Below are 25,843 nucleotides of genomic sequence, written 5' to 3'. Positions count from 1 at the left end.
AAGTGAACAATGTTTCGCCTAGCTGGTTTGCTAATGCTATTTTTCTTTTTTCTTAATGCACACCCCGGCGAAGAGTGTATGTTTGCGTACACTCGACGTCATGAGGTTACACCCACATAGGCCTGTATATACTCGAAGTTCATATACAACAAAGATATAACCTCTTACACGTGCGTGCTTGTGTTGCTTGCCGGTTTTCTCCTGGGAAACTGCAACTGCGGGAGAGAGAAGGTCAAACGGGAAAGGAAGGGTCTTTTCCCCGCTGGAAGGTATACGCCACCTTTAAATCTACAAACTATACATCACGATACACGGTTGGCGAATAATCTGAGAAAACCTACAATCTAAAAGAAAAAATAAATCTTAGGTAGTCAGAAGTTTGGCATTTTTCTCGAAGAGCGAGTTAGGAAAGAAATAAGAAAAACATAGATGCTAGAGTTCACATTAAAGACACTGAGAGTGTTTCTGTAAACGTTAATTTAAAGCTTTTTTTTTTCCCCGAGTTTAGGTTATCGCATATAGCAACCGCAAAACATGGAGTGAGACACTCAAATACAACTATAGTGCGTGATGTCACGCCTGCTTATGGCGCGATATCGTGTGATAATGATAAAGACAAGGTCACCGTCAAATCGTTCCCTTCAGTCGCAATTTGAAGTTTTTTTTTTTTTTGGTTTTGTAATTTGCCGGGTCCTGTTACTATAGATTATGGTGATTAGCACCCCGAGTGCCTTGCTGGAAAGCGAACACGCTTAATCATTTAGATAGTAATTATAGTCACTGAGAGTTAACAAAACGCAGGATATGGCGAGTCCCGAGCAGACTTGCACGTAATCCATTAAAATTAACGAAATGATATGTATTACATTTTCAGTAATTTCTAGCGGAATAATTACATATTTTCTTGAGTAATTCTGAAATTATTTCTTTACGTAACGTCGCCATTGTAAATCGTTACATTTTTGTTCACGAAAAAAAGAAGCGGAAGTTTTGAAATTGATAAACCTTCAAAACTGTTTCTTCTTCACACTCAAGAAGAAACAAAATGGTGTTCATTTTGATAAACTTGACCGCAACGACGCCGTCACGCTTTGACAAATGCAAAGAGAGATGCTGAAATCCTTTCTTTACAATCTCCAAACCTTTGATTTGATTTTTTTTGTTGACCATAAAGGCAATATTACAAAAAAAAATATATAATTTCTAAAAAAAACAACTTAATATTCTCAAAGCGCGAGTAAGTTTCTGTGGTGTATTCAAATTACATTTTCTTTTTAATAACTTTGTACTTTATTTGCAATCGTAGACGGGAATTGGACACCAAGTGATTGTCTGCCTCTTCGAGAAGCTCGATGGAGTAAGTGCTGAGACAAGAATTAACAATGCCCCTCTCGGTTATTGTGACTACGACCATTTTCACAATGCCACAACAGGTAGGGACGTATTCTATTTCACTGGAAGTAAGTCGAATCCTAAAATCTACAAAAAAAGATGTGATAATAACTGAAGGTGTTAGCAGGAGTCCATGGAAAAATAGTCACAACCATCCTTGCTCGTTGTTGCTTAGACGATATTACAACACTTTTCATCTTAAAAAAAGAAAGATGTCTTTTCTAAGCTGCTTTTCAGTTTATTCAACCAAACACAAGTTGCTTTTGGTAGCGGCCAGCTTTTTTTTTGTCGAACTTTTATGGCCGGCCTGATTCCAGGTTACCTGCATTTTTGTCACTCTTGTTGTGCGTTAGCTTTTTTGCGAGCTTTCCTGAAATGGTTATGGTCTTTCTTTTAGAGCGCAGCTCTTAGGGGCCCGTTTCCGGCTTGAGCGGCGTCGGCGTCGCCGTCGCCGTCGCCGTCGGCGTCGGCGTAACCGCGCGGTGCATCATGGGAAATATCCCATAATGCACCGCGCGAGCCCCCCACCGGGGTCACGTGACCGTGGGGAGGCACGTGACCCCCCCGAGGTCACGTGACCCCCCGGTCACGTGACTCCACTGAGGTCACGTGACCCCCTCCTCGAGGTCACGTGACTCCCCTGAGGTCACGTGACCCCCTCCTCGAGGTCACGTGACCCCCCGAGGTCACGTGACCCCCGCCGATGTCGCGTGACCCCCCGATGACGTCATCAGTGATGATGACATCAATGATGATGACGTCATCAGTGACGATGACGATGTGGATGCCGGTGACGTCATCAGTGATGATGACGATGACGATGTGGATGCCGGTGACGTCATCAGTGATGATGACGATGACGATGCGGATGCCAGTGACGTCATCAGTGATGATGACGATGACGATGTGGATGCCGGTGACGTCATCAGTGATGATGACGATGACGATGTGGATGCCGGTGACGTCATCAGTGATGATGACGATGACGATGTGGATGCCGGTGACGTTACCGACATCCGCATCGTCATCGTCATCATCACTGATGACGTCATCAGTGACGTCACTGATGTCGTCACCGGCATCCGCATCGTCATCGTCATCATCACTGATGACGTCGTCAGCGACGTCACTGATGACGTCACCGACATTCGCATCGTCATCGTCATCATCACTGGTGAAGTCATCAGTGACGTCAGTGACGACATCATCGGCATTGGGGGTCACGTGACCCCCCAAGGTCACGTGACCCCCCCTGGTTAGTCTAACCCCCCCCCCCCCAGCGCCCTTCCCTCCTCCTCAAGAGCTGCGCTCCAATTCGGCGTTACGGGGAGTTGTAAGCGGCTTCCACTTTTTTAACTGTTTTTACCAAGTCAGGACACGTCTCTCGGACACAAATCTTTAATATTGAGAAAAATAAAATGGTAACTAATGTAGACTAGTAATTATGTAAAATATTCCAGATTTGAGGAGGGAGTAGAACTCACGAGTCACGGCTCGTTCTCTACCATTCGCTGCCCGTGGTATCAGGGGACGTCCATTTGGAAAAATATGGAGTGTACTACTGCTGACCGATGTGCCGTGCGTTCTAGAACTGCATCCAGAAATGGTATGTACATACGGCAAACAAGCGTTTGCATTTTCTTATCTTGACCGACGTTCTAAGGAAATGTTTTGAGGAATGTCCTAGTGTTTTTATTTAATTTTATAACTTAAAGTATTTATAAAGAACGTTTTATTCACTTGTTCAGCAACGTCTCAGACGAGACTCATCCTGGTCAGAAGAACGGTAAGGTAAATATAGAAACCACGTTTATTGTTTAATAGTCACGTGTAACTACCCTGTCTTACTACGTGCACCACCGTCTGTCGATATCGGCCGGCATATTTAGATTAGATTGATAGACTTAGATGTATACTTCAATCGATTCTTATTGCAGCTTTGGTCAGTTGTTTCATTTCGCCTTTATCAAGCGCCAGCTGCAGGAAGAAGCTTTGTTTTGTTTTTTCTCAGGGGTAGAGAGCACTTCCATTGCTTCCCTGGAGAAGCACAACGTAGTGCCTCAAGCATGCGTGAGGCATAATATGCCTTTCCCATCCAGTTGAAAGGATGTCCAGCCTAGAAGTCATTACCTTCAGGAAGAAACATGACAAGATGTGTTACGATACTTTCGAGATCCAACTGTTGCTCAAAATACTCAAGGTCAATAAAACGTTACTGACGGGCCAAAAAGAAAAACACACACACACACACAAATAGTCCTCTTTTTGTTTCTTACTCGATTACAGTAATATGTTGGAAACTTGGAAGTAATGCGCCACGAAAGTAACAGATTATTTTCGTGGCGGATTACTTTTACGGTCACTTACTTTTATGAAAGGGTAATTATAAATGCAATTAATAACAAAAGAGCCTCGAGTAATTGTAATTTTAACTTGTTACTTTTCTTAGTAACATCAACAAATCTGGCCTGATCATCCTTTTATTCTTCCACAGACAAGCAGTTTGTGGCATTAGCTGATCATAACGCCAATCATTACAGGACGCGTCCTGGATTTCATAAGTTTCCTGCGACTATCGGTGTCTTCGGCTATTAGCCCCGAGAGCGAACACAAGCGCCGCTGCGGTCGCCGCGCTCTGATTGGGTGAGGCGTACCGTGACGTCAGGGCGAGTACTCCGCTCCGCGATCTCGCATCGGCTCGCTTCCCAGCACCGGTTTCTTGGTTTGGCGATGTGCGCCGCAAGCTCTTCGAGGAGCTGGACATCGTTTTCCCGGTGTACAAGACGTTAAGTTAGGCCGATATTGACGTGCTCCCGTACATTTTATAAGCCTGCTCGTCCCTTTTACCTTTAAAATTGGGTTACAAATCCCGAAAGCAATCGACGGAGGCAATTCTGCGAGGGATCGGTGAAGCGGTGCCGCAAGTGTTTCAGACGCTGGAATTCTGTTCCTTGCACGTTCATCATTTAGGACGATATTACATCCCGCTTTCAAGGCATTTGAAGTGGCATTTATATAATGGGCCTTTGGGTGGTCGGCAAATTAGCTCGCGGCTCCGACTTTGCGCTGCCACTCTGCATGCGCTGGTTCGCAGATGTTTCAAAGGCCCTGTGTTTGATTATCTTTGAAGTGCTCATGGAACAGGGTTGGCTTACATAAATGTAGCTTCTTTGTGAATTAATTATATAGTTTATACACGTATGCAGGCATATTTCTTAAAAGATTCCCAATTACTGGAAATTAGTTTGTATGGTAGCAGCAAAGACGGCCGAATTGCCTCCAGTTGCCTGTATGCTATGTATTGAACTGCCCAAAATATGCACAGCAATAGTGCCGTAATTTGGAATGTTCATATTTTTTCCTGACATTTTTATTCCAGCCTTGGGTATTCACAAAATACACCGTTTAGTCTGAATTGTCATTTCCAATCAAGAGAGACACTGCTGCAGGTCTCCAAAAGCTTCCTCAGCCTCCAAACTCCCTACAGCTGGACTCTCTGACAACAGAGGAAAGCAGGAGTAAAAGCAAGGATTCGAACGTCTGTCCAGTGGTAGATGCAGCACTAGTAGCATAAAATGTGGAACCTGTGAAGGGCGACAGTCTGCGTGAGAAAAGCTTCTGGTATTTTAGCTTCAGTACATTTCGATTTAAGTAAAATCTCAATTTTAGGACTTAATGGACTAATAACGAGCTAGACACCTTCGCCTACGTTTGTTATACATTACTTGAGGGTTGATATACACAAGTCCACAGATACCACCCGTGTATTCCATTGAAATACTATCCGAATCCAGCAAAGGTCAAATGCGAGCAATGTATATAATAAATGTTCCTTGTTTTTTTTCCTTCGCCCCTGCACTTGGGCTGTCTTACTTGTGATTCTCTCCCCATGGCCCAGACTGTATTTAGCATGTTGCTCGAGCAGCATGCAGCTTTTCTGCTTCGGCGATCTTGTTTAAAAACGGAGACACAAAAAAAATAGTATACGTAACCTGCCAATTCATCCAAACCATCAGCAGCGTTTATTGTGTGAGATGTAAATCTATAGTGATGCTCCTGCAATTGCGGCCATATTTCTGTGTTTTCATATACCAGCTCCGATTCATGCGTTGCTTACCCTGTCTACCATGCTTAAAATGTTGGTTGAAGTTTCGCCTGTAGCTACAAGCCATACCTCAATAAAGGCACATATAAACGGTTATACTTCCTACGAAAAACATGCCAGAAAAAAAAATTATAGAAACGAGCGCGCCGACAGCTAGCGTCGTCACAGCCTCCACAGGGCGAGCGGCGCGAGTCGGGGAAAAATTCACTCCTCGCCGTGACGTCACCCCGGTTTGCCGTAAGGGGGCGCCACGCGAACTTCTCGGGGCTAATACTGAGTGACAGGTTAAATTTTTCTTGTCCATGTCCATGTCCAGATTTCCTGCTTCGCGGTTTGATTTGTGGAGATCTTATCTGGTAATCTTATTGTCTACGGAGCGAGAATATAAAACTCGGAACTCGCCACATTCCTGTGTTTCTTAAGTTTTCGGTGACTAGGGTGGTTCCATTCGAATAGTGCTGTGTCATACATAGCTTTTACAGTACCCGAGAGAACCACGACATATCCGATATCTTTGTAGTGTTGAAGCTAGGAATGAGTCTGCGCTATCCGGTTCAAAGCAGTATTTGCTAGCCCTTACCACAGAGATATTATAATGTACGCTAGAGGCTCAACTGGCGTTACACTCCGTTTCACCTTACGTCCGGGAGCAGCGGCTGCTACGAGCCATCGGAGCCAATCAGAGGCCGTGTGTGGGTCACGTGACCTTGGAGAGGGGTCACAGCGACGCGCGGAAAGCGTATCACGGACTGCGTCCTCAGAGCGGGATTGGCTAGGATAGCTCGTAGCGTCCGCTTCGTCCGGGCCTAAAGTGAAACGGAGTATATAGTGTCTATGCGACTTCCGGGAGGCGAATGAAGCAGACAGCAACCAGTCTATACATTTGCGGTGCCTCTGTTCATTCCAATGGGAAAACGCACGTACATTTTGTTTCTTCGCCGGAAGATAACGTGGATTTTTTTTTGTTATTTGGGCCTGTTAAGTAACGAAGGATTTGTAATAAGTAAGATTTGTTTTTAGAACAGATGATCTTTCTATAGTTGCGTCGGCATTTTTTTTTTTTATCTTTCTAAGTTGGTGTCGGCGTTTTGGAGGGAGCATTTGCGGGGGCAGAGTGTCAAATTGTCGCGTTTTCCCTATGTAATAATTTAGCTGTTGGCGCCATACAGACTGGGAAAAATGCAGGCAATGACTCTAGAAAGAATCAGGTTTTGGCGGTTGGAGCGCCAGGCTGACAGCTCGCCGACCATTAAGTAACAGTGTACCTTGTGGGAGTGGTGGAATTTGAAGGGAATGGTCGGTCCCTGAGGGGAAAGGTGCCCCTACGAGTCTACAAAAGGAGTGCCGAGAGGATTCTCGGGGATTGGATTGGATTCGGTTTTGGGAGACCGGGGACAAAAGTATGGGGTTGAATTTTGGGATTTTAACTCACTGTTGAGTTTATGTTGTTTTGAGTCGTAATAAACATGGCCGCACTGGCCACTGTAAATCCTACCAAAGTCGTAATGTATACAGCGGGATGTCGGCCTTCTCCATCTTGATCACCCCCCCTGGAAAGGTTGACTGGGCCGTACCGAATAGTGTGTACAGTACCTTTATAACATTGTAAAAATATAATTGCTTTAGTTACATAATTTTTCTTTACCAGTGAATGATGTTAAACTTCACTATATTTCAGGCCCCATCCTCTGTTCCATAGAAGGTATGTAAAAACGAGCGACGATATATAAAATAACAATCGAAAGGAACGCGGAGTGTGTTTTTTTGTTTGCCAACATTCCGGTGGCGCTTATATATAGTATTGCTGATATGCACGTCCTGTCACTATATAAAATAAGCACGTCGTTTATCTTGACGAGCGGTTAGAAAACGTTCCAAACGTAAAGAATAAAGTACGGGGGCTATAAAAGGTGTGTCTGTTTATTGTTTTCTATGTCGGGCAGCTTTTATCGGGCATCTGTTTTCTGGCTTCTACCTTTTTTCAAAGATTTAGGGCGTGCGGATTATGTGTTCAACGCAGAACAAGCAACTTCGCACATATTCATGAGCAGAAAAAAATAAAACAGTACTTATTTATTGTAAGTCGAACTATATTACGGGAACTTTAATTAATTTTGATCACCTGAACGCCGAAAAGGTTCCTTATCCAGTATTACTGCGTAGTTCTTCCCGTCTCTCTTACTTTTCCAGATGTCCTTCGTTCGTTTGGCACGTATATCCCCCATACTGGAAAGTGCCGACGGCGTGTTCGCGCTAACAGTGTCCGACAGTGCACATAAATACATATACGAAGCCATTTCAGCACCGTTTGTATGCTGCAATGAATCTGAAATAAAAACGCAGTAACTGACCCATTATATGGTCTGCGTGACTGAGAAATGTTCCGATCTACCTAGTACGCACGAATTATTCGTGATATTTGCTCTTATAATCAAGTCCATGGAGAAAAGGCACTCGCTTTTCCCCATAGAAAAGCATTAGTGGAAGTCAATTTCCGACTGGTTACTGTCTGCTTCAATTTTCCATAGGACACTAGTGCCAGTTGAACCTCTGGCGTACATTATAATAACCCTAGAGCCCTAACAATGTAAAAAAAAAAAAAACAAGTTGAAGCCAGCCTAAAAAATTTATTTTCGACGTTTTTTTTTTAAATTATTGTTAGCCTGAAGAACCTAGAATACTGGGCAAAGGCTAGTACATTAAGTATAGAATGTCACGAACTGTGGAAATCTTCAATCAAACTAGAATTTAAAATTCGTGTGACATTCACGGCAAAAAAAAAAAAAAAATATTGGCTATACTATATGTTTTACTACAAAGTGATACGCTTACATTTGCAATCATAAGATTTGAAAGGCACAATGGCGACATAATATTAAAAAACTGAAACTATTTGAACTCTACAAAATCTCGTTAACAGATAGAATAAATAAAATATGTTCAAGTGTTAAGGCATGCGGAATACTGAAAACATGAACATGGTAATGACGGAGTTCGGTATATAGGGACAAATAACTCAAGTTGAATGGTGTTATTTTACGAATAATATGCAGCTTTTCTCGATAACGTTACTTTATTGCAGATAAGAAGTGTCATGCGAACGTACAATGCTGTACCATATTGAAGAAGCTGCTGGTGGCAGAAGGTTGATATCTCTTCAATCGCGTTTCTACTTTAATGTTTCTTTATAGTATCAAAAATATTTCCTATACGATATTTGTCTTAAAATTTTAGCAATATCTTAGCTTACACAGCAAGTTTCTAAACTCAAATGCGATACATTTTGTTTTGATATAACAAAAAAGAGCTTAAAACATGCACCTGTCCTCCAACTGTTTTTTTTTCCTACATAACATATTGAAGTTTAGCTTATTTCAGTGAGATCCTGCATCGAAAGGACGTGCAATTTATGATCCTTGCGCAAAGGGCACTGTCGACAGCCTCAAGAAATTGGGCAGTCACCATTCAGCCTGAAGCAGAATGCTGAGTCAAAGTTATAATCAGACAACACCGCAAAGTGTCAAGCTCTCTTAGCATTAATCAAAGGCCGAACACTAATGTTACAACTATTACTACCACAACGTAGTTTAGAGTTATAATAGTTTTGCTATGACTTCAATCAAAATTAGACACGCCCAGAGCGTTAGGAATTCTCCTTCAAATAGTCATAATGTTGCCGATAGGTACAAAATAAATTAAAGCTTTAAGTATGATAACTTAAGGCGTTTTATGACTGACGGTGAGAACGGGCGGGCGTCATTTTCAAATGCCCGGCCTCCGAGCGTACTCGTTGCCTTCCACCGTGCGTCGGCTGGACGTGCACGCTTGAGTTTCACGAGGTGCCGAAGCCTTATCAAAGGTAGGAATCTCACGCCGGAACTAAAACAACATAAAAACCACCCTGCAGTTCTAATCCTTTCAGAGACATAGTTCATTATTAGTTTCTTACCCTTTCATGCGCACCTCACACGAGGGGTGACGATCTTTTCTTGAAAAATATTACCAAGGAAAAATTTTCTGTACAAAGATAATAAACGACAACGTCATACTTTTTGCGCGTTTTATTCATTTTTTTCTTCTTCTGATAATGATGTTTGCTTGACAGTCCTAAGGGCGAGAGAAACTCAGAGCCCCTAAACTGAGTGCACTTCAACTAATTTATGTGCTTTTCCGAATCCAACCGGATGACAAATACGTGACTTTATTCGGAAAGTTTGCTCCTTGATTATTGCGTGGTAATTTGTTTGCCTAACGTAGGCGTTATATTTCCCTCGGATGTTTTCGTGGAGCGTATTTGGTAAATAAAACAAAATCAAGATTTAAAAACCACAAATCAACCAAAGAAAATAAATCAATTAATTAGACCTAGAAGAATAGTCCGTTTATTTTCTCGCTTCCTTTAGCCGCAGAGGGCACTCTTTCCAGTCATATAAAACCTGTCTTGGCTTGTCCGTGGCCAGGTCGTATACAAGAGCGCATATCCAAGGAATTTCTCGGACTTTCTCTAAATGAGATTTGGACGCCCACATTTGAATACCTGAAACATACGAGCAAATAAAATACATAAATTGTTCGGTATCAAAGGAAACAAAAGTCTCAAAGAGGTGCATAAAAAAGGAAACGGAATCTCAAATAAATGAAATAGAAAACCAATCCCCCACGCCAGAGAAACGCCTAACTTGGCAGAAGCTTGGCAGTCCTCTGGGCGTAACATGGGCCTTATAGAGTATTATTCTAAGGCCTTCATTAATGCCAGATAACTTTTACTTTGGTGTTTATATGACCCTTGCCTGACTCGCCACATAAGTGCCGAAGTGCGAAACTTGAGCCACATTAGCCAAATGACAGCAATACCACCAGTAGTGACATCCTAGAACTGGCACCCTTTTTCCAATTCAGGCCGAAGTTACGACATGGAAACAAAAAAAAAAAAAGGAAGTGAAGCCTAGTCGTCGAACTTCTTTTGCCATTTAGGCCCAATCATGCCACATCACAACCCAATTGATCGTAGTGAAGCCTAATCTCGGCACTTGTTTGAGGGGCCAAGATGCCCGGACTCTCCAAAAAAAGTTAAAATTTCGCACCACGTTGGCTTTTTCAGGCTTTTAAGGCCCTAAATTCCCAGACATAAAACCAATTTTGGCCCAAAAAATTGTACTCCTTAGATATGATAGACCCTGCATTGTAGTTTATTAGTGTTCTGGTGGCAATTCAAATGCTGTGAGACATTTCGAGTGACCGTATTACCCGGCCGATTCTCTCGAAAGGGAGCGTCAGATGTCGCGCATATTAGAGCTGGCCAGCATTCACGTGAGATTATTTCAGCGTCCAATGAATATTTATTTTACTATTTTTAAATCACTTACCAAAGAATTTTGATTTTAATACAGCACAATTCATATAATCTGTATAAAGCAGCTCAATGTCGTGCCATATATAGTTTTCACCTGCAATAAAAACAGGTTAAGTTGCCGTGGATCATATGCAATGCAGCTGTATAATGAAAAGTACATTTAGTGTTCGTATCTCATTCAAACAAGAAAAGAAATGCAACTTGAATGTTGTTTTGTTGATTTCTACCTGTCTTAACAAGGATTTGTGCGTATAAGCTGTTCGGCATAGCGTTATCGCTTACAGCACTTTAATAACAGTCTTATTTTATTAAGATTTTCATGACACATTTTTTCTAAACTTAAATAAAACGCACTGTACCGGAAGGCACTACTTATTACATTGGTGTTTCTGCAATCTTATCAAAGTGAAGCTTTTCGAAGAGAAGCATGAACCTGTTTTTGACTATGCATGAATTAGACTTTCCTCAACTGCACTACAAATTTCTACCATTCATACAAATGCGAACCTATGCTTGAGCAGGCATTGAAGCAAAACATAGTATATAAGCCTGTAGGCAGCAATGAGAGTTTCATTAAGACGTAAAGCCACGGAGGAATTGTTACTATTTGTTTCATTAAAACGTTTTGTAATTTGAAATAATTTAAGCGAAATTTCGCAGTTAAAGGGGAAGGCGCACGCTTTCAAAAGTAAAGTCTTTTGTCACAACGAGCTTAAGCGGAATGCCTTCGTAGAACTTTTTAATTTAAAACATAATGAAAAATAACAATCACAGAGATGTCGTATTTGGCTCGATATTTTTATTCGCATCAAAGTTTCTGCGCGGAAAGTAATATTTTGCAGTCTGTAAGGAGTTGGTTAAGGTTCAACAAATCTGATTGAATTGGTTTACTGTTATATTACTTTTTTTTCGAGTCTAAGTTTATGATAATCTCTTGAGACAGATTGTATCGGAGACAGTTAAACCTGAATCTTTACTTTCTTTAAAAACAAGTGTAAAGTGATCAAATTTATATCACTTTTAAATACTTTCAGACACCCCTCCGCACTCGTTATCCACCAAAATGTTGAATCGCAACATTTACTTATAGTAAGCAGGCAATCGTATTTCTTTTTAAATATCTTCTTTTTCAAACCAAGTTTTAACATTATCTTATTTTTGCTATGAGAGTTTTATTTGTTCACATTTTGTATAGCTTTGGAGCAAACTTATGCCTAACTTGCGTGAAATTCTTAAAAATGAAAACAAAATATTCGTAAAAATAGTCAGAGTGCAGGCGAGCTGGTGTAAGTTAAACTTGACTGTAAATCGGAGACTTGGGTTTGAAAAGGAAAACGAAAAGGAAGACAGAAAAAAAGATGACTGTCTTCCTTTGCATTTCCCTTTTCTACCCAAGTCTTAGGTTTACAGTCATGGTCATAAAATATTCATTTGTTAAAAATGCAATATTCTCTATCTAATTTGCATGGTCTTTATGTTCTTAATCTTTTCCCCTAGGAAAATTTTTTTCTTGACCTATAGTAGTGATCAATCAATCAATCAGTCTTTATTTTTGGGCTTATAGCCAAAGGTAGCTTGCAAAAGCATACAAAAGCATACAAATCATGCAAAAAGCTGCCAACGGCAGCTTGACGGGGTCTGGGCCCGTAATACTCGTTAAAAAAAAACAAAAAAACAAACAACGTTGTGCACAGTGCATATAGAGGTATCTTAATATTGCGGCATTAGACAGGTCTGCTTAAGATAAAATCTTAACTTAAAAAAAAAAAACTACTTAAGCTGAGAACACACCGAAACTAAAATGTGGTGGGATGAATATTATCCAAATAGTGGGAGGACCAACTTTACAACTTTTGTAAAATATTTTGTTTCAGTATAAACTTCTGGGCTCCTAGATACTTTTTTTTTATTTTGCAAGAAACAAACAAAGCAGAAAAATAATCTAGTTCAATCTCAGTGGCTCTCACCCCACATGCCACATCCCACACATAAAATAGGTCCTAGATGAATTTTCTTTTTTTCAGCCGGTTAAAAGTCAGTTGATGACGATCACACAAGTGGATGGCTGTAAGAATAATTACGAATAAAAGGAAATACCAGGAAATCAATGCGCTTCGTAAGCCTTGGGCGTCCTAAGCTTAACCATCAACACACGATTCTCGTGACTCTTGTCTGTGGCGTAATCTGATGATATGCAAACACCTACCCTCGTGGTATTGCACAGAAAACACGTTTGGGTGGTTGTAGGCATCATCTTTCGTCTTAGTTTTCACCTCCTTAGTTCCCGTCAACCTAGAAAAAAAAAAAAAAGAAACAAGCTCGAAGCGCGATTTTTTTTTTATACTGCGAATCATTTGTTTTTCATTGATTGTCGCACACGAAGAAGGCTTTTTATTAGTTTTTTCTATCGTTTTACAGAACCAGGCTTTCTCAACTGGTGATGTCTCCTCTCCTACACATGAGTATGAATACGCTTAAGACAGGAATATTATTGATTATACAAATTGTGAACCTGAATCTGAGGGTGAATGGTCCACTTCTAAAGATGTAACACTTAAAATTTTTTCAGATGCTTGAGAACAACCTGAAATTAGTTTAGAAAAGTGTGCTTTAAAATTTCTTGTTATCACCTAAGGAGCAGCATTAAAGAAACGTTCGGCTCTTTGCGCAGTTTGACCGACTTCCCCTTATATTGTGCTTTATAATAGTTGTATGAATTTTTAAAATTATTTATTAGTAGACACGTTTAACGAGTAGGAACTTCCTCCTGCCTAATCTGAAACCTTATATAGAATAATTATTTTTCAAAAAATGGAGGCAGATAAAGAAATTGTAGAATACTGAGAAGTTATAACCTAAAGTTTGGGAACATAGTCGTTAGAATTTGCAAAGTCAATGAGTTTCAGAAATATGATAATATTATGAGGAAGTCTATTTTTGGTTTTGTTTCTCAGATACATTCTTAACGCCATGGGCTAATAGCAAAATTAGGGGAGAAGACACAACGAAATGCCTACCCAGTTCTAGTGACGTCAGGCTAGCAGTTACCAGAGTCGCTGTGAGCTTAAGAGAAGCAGAGTGTGGTGAGTTACGAGCCAATGAGATAGCGGCTTTAACCGACCAGAATGCGAAAGAACGAAGTACGAAGCAAAGAGCGCGAGCAAAGTAGGTCATGTCGTTTGTTTCTTAAGCTACCAGTGACTACGCGGCGTGCACGTTCGTCTGCTTCTTGCACAGGGGTTACGGTGATGCCGGAACGCCGAGCCCTTCTTGGCTGATTGAAACAAAACAGCGGGTAAACCTCAAGGCATCCAGCACTGAGGTCTATCCACTATCCTTTCAGTCAAAGTCAATCACTGCTTGACGTCGTTCTGACGTCACAGTCACTCCTGCGCAAGAAGCAGGCGACTTGCTCTACGCATTGGTACTGGAAAGTGTGAGATATGTATTCATCTAGAAATATTGATTTCCCATAAAAATAAAATGGCAGACAAAACAAAAACAAAAAAAACAACAACATTGTTGTGCTTTCAGCTGATCTCTCATATTCGATACTGTGGTCATCAACAACACAGAATAGGAAACAGCCAATAAGCAAAGAGCGTTTTCCAGCGAGAAGCAAGGCATGCTATTTAGTGTAGCTTTTCTTGAAAGTTTTGATTATACCATTTTAGTGCGGGAGTACAAGTGCTTCGTGGTTGTGTATTCAAACAAATATCCTACCTTAGAGAAAAACAGCTGCCATCAATTAAATTATATATATTTTTAAAGTGGTGTAGATATTTGTATTGACGCCTATCACTCATGGGTCCACCTTTATGGTTAGTCGCCTAACTTTTGACACATTGATTAAACGATTATTTGGCAGATTAATAAATTAACTGTTCAAATCAGCGTTCTTACGGGCTAATGCAGCGGTCCCATTGGCTGCAGAGCAATAATAGGGTAGTAGGAACTGTTTTTAAGTTGTCAGTGTCTCAAGCTATATATTTATTCATCCTTAAGCTGACAGTGCGGTGGACGCTGCGTGCTTGCTGAACCAGTAATACGTGTATCTTTCGGGACGTGACCACACCCTCGCCCCAACCCGCCCCAGAAAAAAGGTTCAGGTGATGAAAATGAGACGTTTGATTGATCGGGAGAGAGCGTAGCGCCCACCTTTCTGTCAGCTTACAGATGAACGGAGTATAGAAATTCACTTAAAAACCTTCAGACGCACATATAGTCGCATGATGTTTAATCTAAGAACCAAATGTTCTTCAAATGTCTTCACGCCGCGTAAGGACTATGCATAGAACCCGCTTTACTTTTAATGTCAGGAAACGTCTAGATATAAAGTAGAAAGACCTACGGTTCCACCTTTTTTTGTGCTAGAAAACAAGAACAACTAACTACTTGATTATAAACATACTCACGTCACTGTCGTATTTGATGCGTATTTGTAGACACAATGACCGCTCTTGCTCTGTTTATCCAACGTTGATTTTTGAACGTTGAGGCATGGAAAAGTGTTACTCATGTCCAAGTCTTTCGAGTAATAAACGAGATAAAATATGTCCTTCAAATCTTCAAGGAGCTGAAAAGTCCGACATGCTAATTTTAAATAAATAGTAATTTCATTTAAAAATACAACATTTTAACCCACATGGGCAACTGCTTCAACATTCAAAGTGAATAAGAACGGTGCATGGAAAAGTTAATGTGTTTAAAAGCTAGCAGCAGCTTCCGCGACAACACGCGCAAAAATCGCTCAGCACATGTGTGACTGCCATAGTCGTTTACAGCTTAAAAAATCCTGGGCATGGAAGGTGGCGAGCACGGTATTATTGCTCCTGGTGCAGTGATATTGCGGCATGTGCTGGTAAGAATGCTGCAGAACGTATGAGGAAGAAAGAACTATAGCAATTTATAAAACATAATTAGGATTTTATTCACAATATCGAATAAAATCTTTTCACGAGAGAAAGTTCCCTGTTGTGCTTGCTTCTGTATTTTTAATTTAATTTACATAAAAGTGTAATCAGACGTAGAACAAAAAACATTTTAAATTTATACTGATAATTTACGGCCTACAACAACAGTCCTCACTGAAACACGCACACCAGTAACAGGGAACCACTCTAAGCGCTGATCGAGCGGTGCCTTTTTACTGGTATTGTTGTTTTATAATGAATTATTCTTGTGCGCCGTAAATTATAAGTATAAATAGCCAACTCGCCGAATTCTCCATCTTAAGATATTTCATTCAGATTTATTCTGAAGCTGGCAAAATCAATGTTTCGTATGTATGTAACCACGCTGATTTCCCTGCCATACCAACGATCACACTGATTAAAATTTGGGTATTTATAGAATCTAGAAAATATTGTGCTTATATGGTTAGAATCAAAACCATCTAAAGGCGATACCGTTCCGATCTTATCACTCGCAAATGCTTTTTTTTTTAGATTTGTTTATTTTTTGGTAATTTTTAAGACGTAGCTTCGCTTATTTTCTAAGAATGCAATATCACGGGTGCTTGTAGTACACGCATCTTCGTGAATTACGTAGTATAAGCTTTTAGAGCGCAGCTCTTAGGGGCCCGTTTCCGGCTTGAGCGGCGTCGGCGTCGCCGTCGGCGTAACCGCGAGGTCACGTGACCCATTCAGGTCACGTGACACCCCTAGGTCACGTGACCCCCGAGGTCACGTGACCCCCTTAGGTCACATGATCCCCCGGAAGTCACGCGACCCCCTGAAGTCACGTGACCCCCTTGAGGTGACGTGACCCCCTTAGGTCACGTGACCACCAGAAGTCACGTGACTGCCTTGAGGTCACGTGACCCCCTAAGGTCACGTGACCCCCTGAAGTCACGTGACTTCTGGGGGTCACGTGATCCCCTAAGGTCATGTGACCCTTCAGGTCACGTGACCCCCGAGGTCACGTGACCCCCAAAGGTCACGTGGGCCCCATGAGGTCACGTGACCCTATGAGGGTCACGTGACCCACCCCAGGTCACGTGACACCCCTAGGTCACGTGACCCCCCGAGGTCACGTGACCTAGGGGTGTCACGTGACCTCGGGTGTGTCACGTGACCCCAGAAGTCACGTGACCCCCTAGTCACGTAACCCCCTTGAGGTCACGCGACCCCCAGAAGTCACGTGACCACCTTGAGGTCACGTGACCCCCCTAAGGTCACGTGACCCCTGGTCACGTGACTTCTGGGGATCACGTGGCCCCTAAGGTCATGTGACCCTTCAGGTCACGTGACCCCCGAGGTCACGTGACCCCCAAAGGTCACGTGAATCCCTGAGGTCACGTGACCCCCGGAGGTCACGTGACCCCCTGAAGTCACGTGACCCCCCTTGAGGTCACGTGACCTCAAGGAGTCACCTATCCCTCAGTACGCTTCCATCTTCCTCCTCAAGAGCTGCGCTCTAACCGGCGTTACAGGGAATTGTAAACGGCTTTCATTTTTTTCCACTTTTGTTTACAGCTAATTAGATATCCGGTGTGACAAAAACTCAGGAACTAAGGAATTATCTCGCACTCGCGTTCGTGTAAGTTTGCTACTTGCCCCATCCTCCCATTTTCTTTTCTGTATTCTCGCATACGCCAATAGTTAAGGTCAATCTATATCATGACATCAAGGCTGTGTTACAAACCTTACCTAAATAGATGCTCTCGTCACCCAGGCACGTAGCCAGGGGGACGGCCCATAGGGCCCGGCCCCCCCCACCCAAAAAAAAAAAAAAATCTTCCATTTTGCTGGGACTTCCTCTCCCTCCTCCCCCTCATGCAGCATTTTGTCGTGAGCGCCCCCCCCCCCCCCCCCCCCCCGAAACAAAATCCTGGCTACGTGCCTGTCGTCACCTATGGAACACGCATGTTGAAGCGGAGAATGCGACGTTCGAACAGTTTCTACTTCTCTAGAGCACAGTCGATGAAGAACCAACGAAGCTGGGGCATTGCACGGCATTTCACTGCATGGGACTATGCTTGAGCGCTGGGTTGTTGTCAAGAATCGCCGATGCGTGGTCTTTTATGTAATACCACCATTTTTGTCTGGTATCACGGGTTTTGAAAGGCCATAATGTACCCTTCATAAGTTTAGAGTGCAAAAGAGGATTGTGACATTGAGTGGGATACTGCGATCCATGCACGAGACATTATATTGGTTCGACTTTGCAAAACAACATCGCTTGAATTTTCTTGGGAACCAAATGAAATGTATTAAGGAGTGTATTTAGGAATAGCTACCGACAGAGACCATTTAGATTCGCTAGCCTCACTTGATTCAAGGTTGGCATTTATTTATTTATTTATATATTCATACTGTGGGCCTATTGACCGTTACAGGAGCGGGTTTCTTTATTTATTTCAGTTTACCCCGCAGCACCAGAGGCATTATAGCAGGGGGGGGGGGGGTGTAGTACGTTTGCGTATAAGATTATATGGTACTTGCGTACACAGTGTACAAATAAGCAAAAACACAAGCTCACAGGTGAATATACACTTGCACAGAATCAACCAAACACGGGACAAAAAAAAAAAAAAAGTTCGAGTGTTACAAAAACAGGCACGAGCCTCTCCACTCACATCAACCACAATAGAAAAAAAAGAAGCACACAAATCAATAACATAAAAAAAAACTCAAAACAGTGCAATACAGTGGCCACAGAACCCGGCTTATTTTCCACAAAAGAAGGTAAACGTAGGGGAGACATTCTATTCTCTTCATTCATGACTCCTGCCCAACCATCGCGCGGTAGTCTGTCGTAAAAAGGAGACTCGGACACGATGGAAACAGTTTCGTCAGAAAGTTCATTCTACTCTTTTATGGTGTTAGGAAAAATTGAATATTTAAAAATGTTGGTTCGGGCTGTGTATCCTCTTATTTTCTTAGAGTAGTCCCATCTTCGAGAGATAAGGTGAGGTGGTTGTATGAGCTTCGGTTTACTAATACACGTACGATCATGATATATTGCGTGAAGAAACTTCAAGCGCAGTCGTCGTCTTCCTGAGCATAGTGGTTCCCATTCTAATTGGTTTTCAAGGGCAGTAACTCTTTCTCTGTAGTTATAATTTCCTGTAGCAAATCGAGCTGCTCTGCTCTGAACTTGCTCCAGTTTGTTTGCGAGACAGCGCTCTTTTGGGTCCCAGAAAGCACTGGCGTACTCTAGGATTGGTCTTATGTTAGATGTATAAATGGTTGCTTTTACATTCCGGGAACATTTCTTAAAGGGCCGTCTTAGAAAATTTATCATGCGGTTAGTAAAATACCCAATTTTTTAAAGTACACTTCCGCGAATGAGACATACAATATTGATTCAGACATAGATGCATTTAAACATATATTAGTATCAGTAAAGTAAGGAACAGAAAAGAGAAACGAAAGGACACTGGATTATATACGATTATATATCGTTTGGCGAGGCCTCTCAGGCTGACTTCAAAACCTTCAACGGTGTCACATTCAAATACATCTTGCAGTAGGTTGTTCCACTCAGTTATGGTCCTCAGATGAAAAGATTACTTTAAAAGGTCGATCCGGCCTTTCATCGGCATGAGCATTTCAGTATGACGTTTTAGAAGTCCTCTAGTAGAAAGAGACTCGAAATATCTCAGCGAATGTATGTTTAACCTTTCCTTTTGTATCAAATAACGCATTTTTTTATTTGGCAACTCTCCTGCGTTCATGAGCATCGCACTGACAGTTGCATGAGCATCGCACTGACAGACTAGCTCTGTTCTTCAGTATCTGGATGTGATAAATCTTTCAGCTCTCCTTTGTACCTTTTCTAATTTTTCAATCTCATTTTTTTAAGACAAGTCGTACAAATGTTGTAGGATGTTAATTTTGCTTCATCTGTTGCTAATTTGAGGTCACGGCTCAAGAAACACAATTTTATTTCTGCGGTGCTTGTCAAATTGTCGACATGGGATTTCTAAATAATATCGCTCGACACGGTTACACATAGTAACCCTAAAGCGGGGGGATAAAAAAGGGACGGACAAACATGAAACTCCGCTATCCCAGATAACGAAAGTGTCTGGAGCAAACTAAATTTCTGCGGCATTATTTTATCGTTGGAACTGTGTACGGGCCCCGAAATTCCCCTGAATCTTTCTTACAGGATATTCAAGACTATCTGTCAGTCCCTTTTTTGTTATTGTCTCCTCGCTTCAGGGTTACCATGTCGGTCCTTCACAAGCTCGCCTGCCTACTCGCTTTAATGGTTACACAGAGGTATATTAAATATTGGTGAACGCGATTGGACTCTCGTAAGGTTCATAACAAAAAAAAAAAAAAAAAAACAAAAAAAAAAACAAGAGGTTTTTAATTTTATTTGTAATAGGTAAAAACACTTTTTTTTTTGGGGGGGGGGGGGGGGGGTAATTTGCACTTTCGACCGCTTGCATTACTCATTTATAGTCCCTAACGTCGTGTTCAAAGCGATCTGATCTTCAGGGCACACAATTTTGGAATAAATTAAACAATCATCTGGGAATAACCGAGTGGTAACTTTAGAGCTAATTATTATCTGTACTACTAATAATATAACTTATATAAGGTGACTTTTAATATAACTATTAATAATATTTAATATAATTATAACTATTATTAATATAACTTATATAACGGACTTTTAATGTATTATACCTAGCACGATTAACTTCTTCAAAATGGGTACAATTGGTGAGTTAAGCTCTGATTCATCTCATTACTGGTACATTTAGTCCGGTGCCTACTAGCTTTTTAATGAAGTGTGCATGTGGAACGCGATCGAAAGCCTTTGAAAGGTCCTCGCAGATTACATTTGTTTGTCCGCTCTCATTTAGCGAAGTCGCAAAATCGTGTATAGTTTCTGTCAGTTGTATGACTCGATAGCCTGAGCCAGAATCCGTGCTGGTGTGGGTTAAAGGCGTTTAAACGCTCAAAGTAATCGAAGAGGTAACCCGATAATACGTGCTCTAGTATTTTGCAACAAACGCGGGTAAGGGAAATTGGACGGTAGTTTTCAATGTTATGTTTGCTGCAAGTTCTATGCGCCGCAGTAAGTTTTGCTGTTAGCCAGTCGGTAGGAAAAACGGGTGGTTCTCATTTGAACCCGTTCGCATTTCTACCTTCTCGTTTTTACCTTCTCATTTCAACCCAGCGCAAAACAACTTTCGCGTTTCTCCCTTTACCATTTAAACCGTTCTCAAAACAAACTTTCGGGTTTGGACCCTTCTCAAAACGACTTTTCTCATTTTAACCTTTCTCATTTTAAATTTTCTCAAAACATACTTTCTGGTTTTGACCATTGTCAGAAAGACTTTTCTCATTTTAACCTCTCTCATTTCGAACCCAAATTAATCCAGCATCATGATCTTGCAATCTTTCTGCGGTATTTATGGCGAATTCGGGTAATTAATTGCCTTCGAGCCCTTGCCTGTGGCACCGGCGAACAAAAACGCGTCAGTGGCGCATCACGTGACCCACTCCACCCGAATGCAAAGCACAATGAACTGGCGTTTTTATTTGACTGGGTCGCGAGTGAGCTCTGTTAACTTCTTCTTCGATGATTCTATGGTACCATGAGCACGCTGCATACGCCAACAACATAAACTACGACTCTTTGAGATGCGCGTAAACAGAAGCGGCTACACAAAACTTTTCAAAATATTGGCATTACCACAGTCCGTACAGCTGACAGAATATTAAAATATAAAATCAATGAAAGGGCAGATGTATAAATCAGTGTGGTGCTGCCTGCACGCGCGTCAAATTTCAATAAACTTCGTTTGGATTTTCGATTAACTGTTGCCACGGAGGCTTGCCAGCGTCGCTTTCCATATTCTGATTACTGTTAGTAGAGAGTTTTAGTAGATCGTTCCCATGACTCCGATAACGGTACCCGGTACTCCGCCACCGCCTCCCTTGCGCATGCATAGTATCGTTATCGGGGCTATCGGGGGTATCGGAATGATCTACTAAAACTCTCTAGTACCTTTTTTGGAATCCTCAGTCTTCTCATTGCACCCACCCTCCTTGAGATTGTAATGCGTGTTCAAGTTTCAAACTGCATCACTATGCAAACTTTTTTTTTTCAGCGGTGTAATAACTTGTTATTACAGAGTTGTAAAATAAAGTGATGTATGATGCAGCTTGTGTCTCAGAGCAAACATACCTTGCTCAGGTTGGATAAATTCTTCCAAAAATGTTGACTTTCTTTGAAACATAAATTATATTCCTCTTCGTTGTTTTTGCTATATTGTCTCAGAGCACAAAAGGGCGTCTGTCTCGATGGCTTCGTTTGCCACTCGAACCCGCTATTTGCCGCCTCAGCGAGCATTGTTTCGTTTGGTTCCCTATCCCGATTCGGATATGACGATATCGGATACAGTCTGGCAGACAAGCTGCCCGACCTCTTGGAGCTCGGGAAAACTTCTGCTGGTAAATTGCCGGTAAACGCCTGAGAAGCGCAACCCAAAAAGCTTGCACCCGCCAGCCTTTGACCACGCGAACGCCCTTGCCGAAGATAAGGGAAAACTTTTTTTCAGGGAAAATGAACACCCGAATTGGCCATTACAAGCAATAACACACGACTAGCACAATGATCCATCCGCTCCACACGACTACACCTTACGACATACAGCGACAGAAGAGAAATGAAGTACCGAATCTGCGCTAGCACTTTTGAAACCACGTCACCATGTGACCACGTAGCTACGTCAACAGACTCGGGGTGGCACGCAGGCATAAGGAAAATTGTTTCATGTGCTATGCAAGAGATGGTGCCGCTTCGCTTCATCTTCAACCTTCATCCTTAACTGTTTTTCCTTTCTCTATACCTCACTACGGAGTTCAAATGACAACGGGTTCAAATGAGAAAGGGTCGAAACGCGAAAGGTTAAAACGCGAAGGGCGTTTTGCGAATGGGTTCAGACGAGAAGGGTTCAAATGAGAATGGGTTCAAATGAGACGGGTATAAATAAGAAAGGGTCAAAACGCGAGAGGTTAAAACGAGAAGGGCGTTTTGCGAATGGGTTCAAAGGAGAAGGGTTCAAATAAGAATGGGTTGTTTCGAGATACACCCGGAAAAACATGTCGGTCCAAGTGTGCGCGGAAGATGATTGTCCGACATTCGGACAGCCAGTCCGCATAACGTTTCAAAAATTTGTTAGGAACATTATAAGGCCCTTCAGACTTATTACAATCAAGGTTCAGCAAAAAACAACAACAACAACAACAATACCCTGTTGTGATATACAGATATCAAAGTCAGCTTGAGACCCTCCACAAGCGCGCTTTCCATATACTGTGAATCACCAACGCGACTAAAAAAACACAGTGAGAAAACTTGTATCGGAAAGCCATCTCACTAGGATCAGAGATAGCTTCATTGTTCGCGAGCACATATTTTTGCTTACATCACCAGCTCTACTGAATTCCCATACGTAAATGGGTAGCTTTCTTTTATTGCGTTGCAGTGAAACGTTTTTCATGCACAACGACACACGCTTATGGTCCAACCGCCCATCTTCCATTGATACTGAGTAGCCTGATTCATGGCCATCAAAAAAAATAAAATCGAGTAATGATCCAGCAGTTTTTCCACATCTCGTAATCTCGTTTACAATTTGAACAAGTTCATTTCTAAACGTAATGTCCAGAAGAACTTCCGAGCTTTCTTTTTTTTTTTTTTAACATATGTTGACACCGTTTCCAGCCAATCCCAATTTATTTCTGGAAGATTAAAATGTCCCGGAATAATAACGCGAGAGTTGACCTGAATCTAATTTGTTAAATAGTCCTGAATAGCCTGTAAGAAAGAGACATGGGAATTCGGGGGCCTGTACACAGCTCCGAGAATAAAATAATACAACAGAAATATGTGTTGCTCCAGACACTTTCGTTATCTGGTATATCGGGCACTCGAACTAAGTCGATACTATCAGTACTATAGCAACGCCCCCGCCACGTGCAGTGCGGTCATTGCCTATCATTTTGTACTTGGGGGATAGTGGAAGCAGTTCACTATCTGTCACTTCAGGGCGCAGCCAATTAAGTTCAACCACATCCGGACCGCAGGTGATAAACAAGAGCTCTTGATTCCCAAATTTGCTGGCTGTACTACGTGCGTTTACATTAATCTGCTTGAATTCCCCGCTCGAGTTATTCGACTGCCATTCGGATGTGCTTCGGTTTGCCACGGATGAGGCGAGTTTTATCTTACAACTATTTTCGTCATCCAAAGTATACAATTTATTATCGATCACAATCTTATCGTAGACGAGTCCTACTTACACCCCCCTAGCTCTGTCGCCTCTTGTGATCTCCGATAATTGCTTTCGTTTTCTTAAGGTGCGGTAAAATATAATCCAAAGGAGCGGTATGTTTACTTCACGCAATCCATGTACTTAGTATTTCTGCTTCTCTACTCTGACATAACAAATACCCGACACTGCTTCAATGAAGGAGTGTAGGGTAACTAAATTAGTTCGACTTAATATGTTTTGAAGAAACAGTATAGGAAAAACTTAATTACCTTCCAAGCGTTGGGTGGATGCAGCAGAAGACGCTCTATGCCTTTTGGGAAGCATTTTTGTTCCTCCATTTTACCGAATGAGCAATCAAGGACTATGAAGGCGGTGAATAAAAAAATATACATCGGTTTTTTCTTTCCGTTCGCACAAGTTTGTTTCTACAACGTTCCGAAATTCACAAGCTTGTGATGTTGAACGAAGTTTCAAGCTTGAACAAACAATGAGGCGCTTTCGGCGAACTTCTGACATTTAGCCAGTGTTGCCAGAAGGCAATGTCGAGATCCGCCCAAGCTGCATGTTGTGATATGCGCCAACTGCTTGTTAAAAAAAAAAAAAAATCTCCAGCGCTCAATGTAAAGGCGCTTCGCACCTTTATATGAAGCGTTGGAGAAACTTTTTCTCATCTATTGTTATACTTTTATATATATTTTTATTTATTGTTCTTTTTTATATTTTCATAGTCACGGTACTGACGTATTAGTATCTGCAGTTGAAGCAATTCAAAATAGATTCGTCCGATTCATACTTACTAATTATCACCGCACTGCCAGCGTAACATCCATGAAATCAAGTTTGAACCTGCCCAATCTTGCATCGCGTAGTGAAGTTTTCCGTTTGTGCCTGTTTCACAAAATCTACCACCACAATCATACTTTGCGTGACGAGCTATTAGCATTTCCTTTTTACATATCACCACGTCTCGATCATCGACACAAGATGGGCGTACCTTCATGTAACACTACTACTTTTCACAATTCATTCGTACCCCGAACCACAGTGTTGTGGAACCACCTTCCAGCGTCTGTGGTATCCATATCTGACAGCGTTGCTTTAAAAAACTTGCCTTAACAATATTCACATTTCAGCGTTTCACCAATATGTACATATTGTTTTGCATTCATAGCTTGTTATTTATTGTATGTTGTTGATTTCCAGTGATGTAACCCGCTCCCCTCTGTAATGCCCTCGGGCCCGGAGGGAACTTTTAAATAAATAAATAAATTGTTATATGAAAGGCTGTTTACCCGCCATCTGCTATTACATTGATTGTTATATGTTTCACATTCACATGTAAAGAATATAACAATAAATGTAATCGTAGATGGTGGGGAAACAACCTTTTCGGGTTATGGGACCCGAGTTTAATGTTACAATATGAAAACTCCAACACGTTAACCTTTTCGTATAGTCTTCCGAAAAAAAAAACAAAAAAAAAAAACAGTAACTGACAAGCATTACATTGCACATGATCGCGTTCCCAGAGAGAGAAAGCAAACTGCGTTGCTAGCAAAAAACGATTTTCAGTTTTGGCATTCACAGAACATTCTCGACTTTGATCGCGGTGATGAGAATACCAAGTATTCTGCGCGAAAGAGCACTGACACGCAAACCTGCGACCAGAGCTGAGCGAATATTATTATGAACCAAATTTGTTAAAGAAGAACTATAAAAAAATGGTTGTTTGGTCTAGTTTTTGTCC

At 41.6% G+C, this 25,843-nt stretch overlaps 1 protein-coding gene across 1 annotated transcript; it reads right to left on the bottom strand.

Annotated features, from left to right (window-relative positions):
* Positions 1–9,879: 9,879 nt before the first annotated feature.
* Positions 9,880–24,488, bottom strand: LOC115320546. Its single transcript, XM_040207314.1, has 5 exons — positions 24,366–24,488; positions 15,266–15,426; positions 13,057–13,142; positions 10,864–10,944; positions 9,880–10,034 (listed from the first exon to the last, which is right to left on the bottom strand). The coding sequence occupies exons 1-5, from the start codon at positions 24,486–24,488 to the stop codon at positions 9,880–9,882; spliced, it is 606 nt and encodes a 201-aa protein (XP_040063248.1).
* Positions 24,489–25,843: the final 1,355 nt, after the last annotated feature.

This window comes from Ixodes scapularis, unplaced genomic scaffold (assembly GCF_016920785.2).
Source record: "Ixodes scapularis isolate PalLabHiFi unplaced genomic scaffold, ASM1692078v2 PGA_scaffold3__209_contigs__length_174095766, whole genome shotgun sequence".
In the NCBI taxonomy this organism is placed as follows: Eukaryota; Metazoa; Arthropoda; class Arachnida; order Ixodida; family Ixodidae; genus Ixodes; species Ixodes scapularis.
The sequence above is the reverse complement of the archived record's forward strand: the minus strand, read 5'-3'. Positions and strand labels throughout refer to the sequence as shown.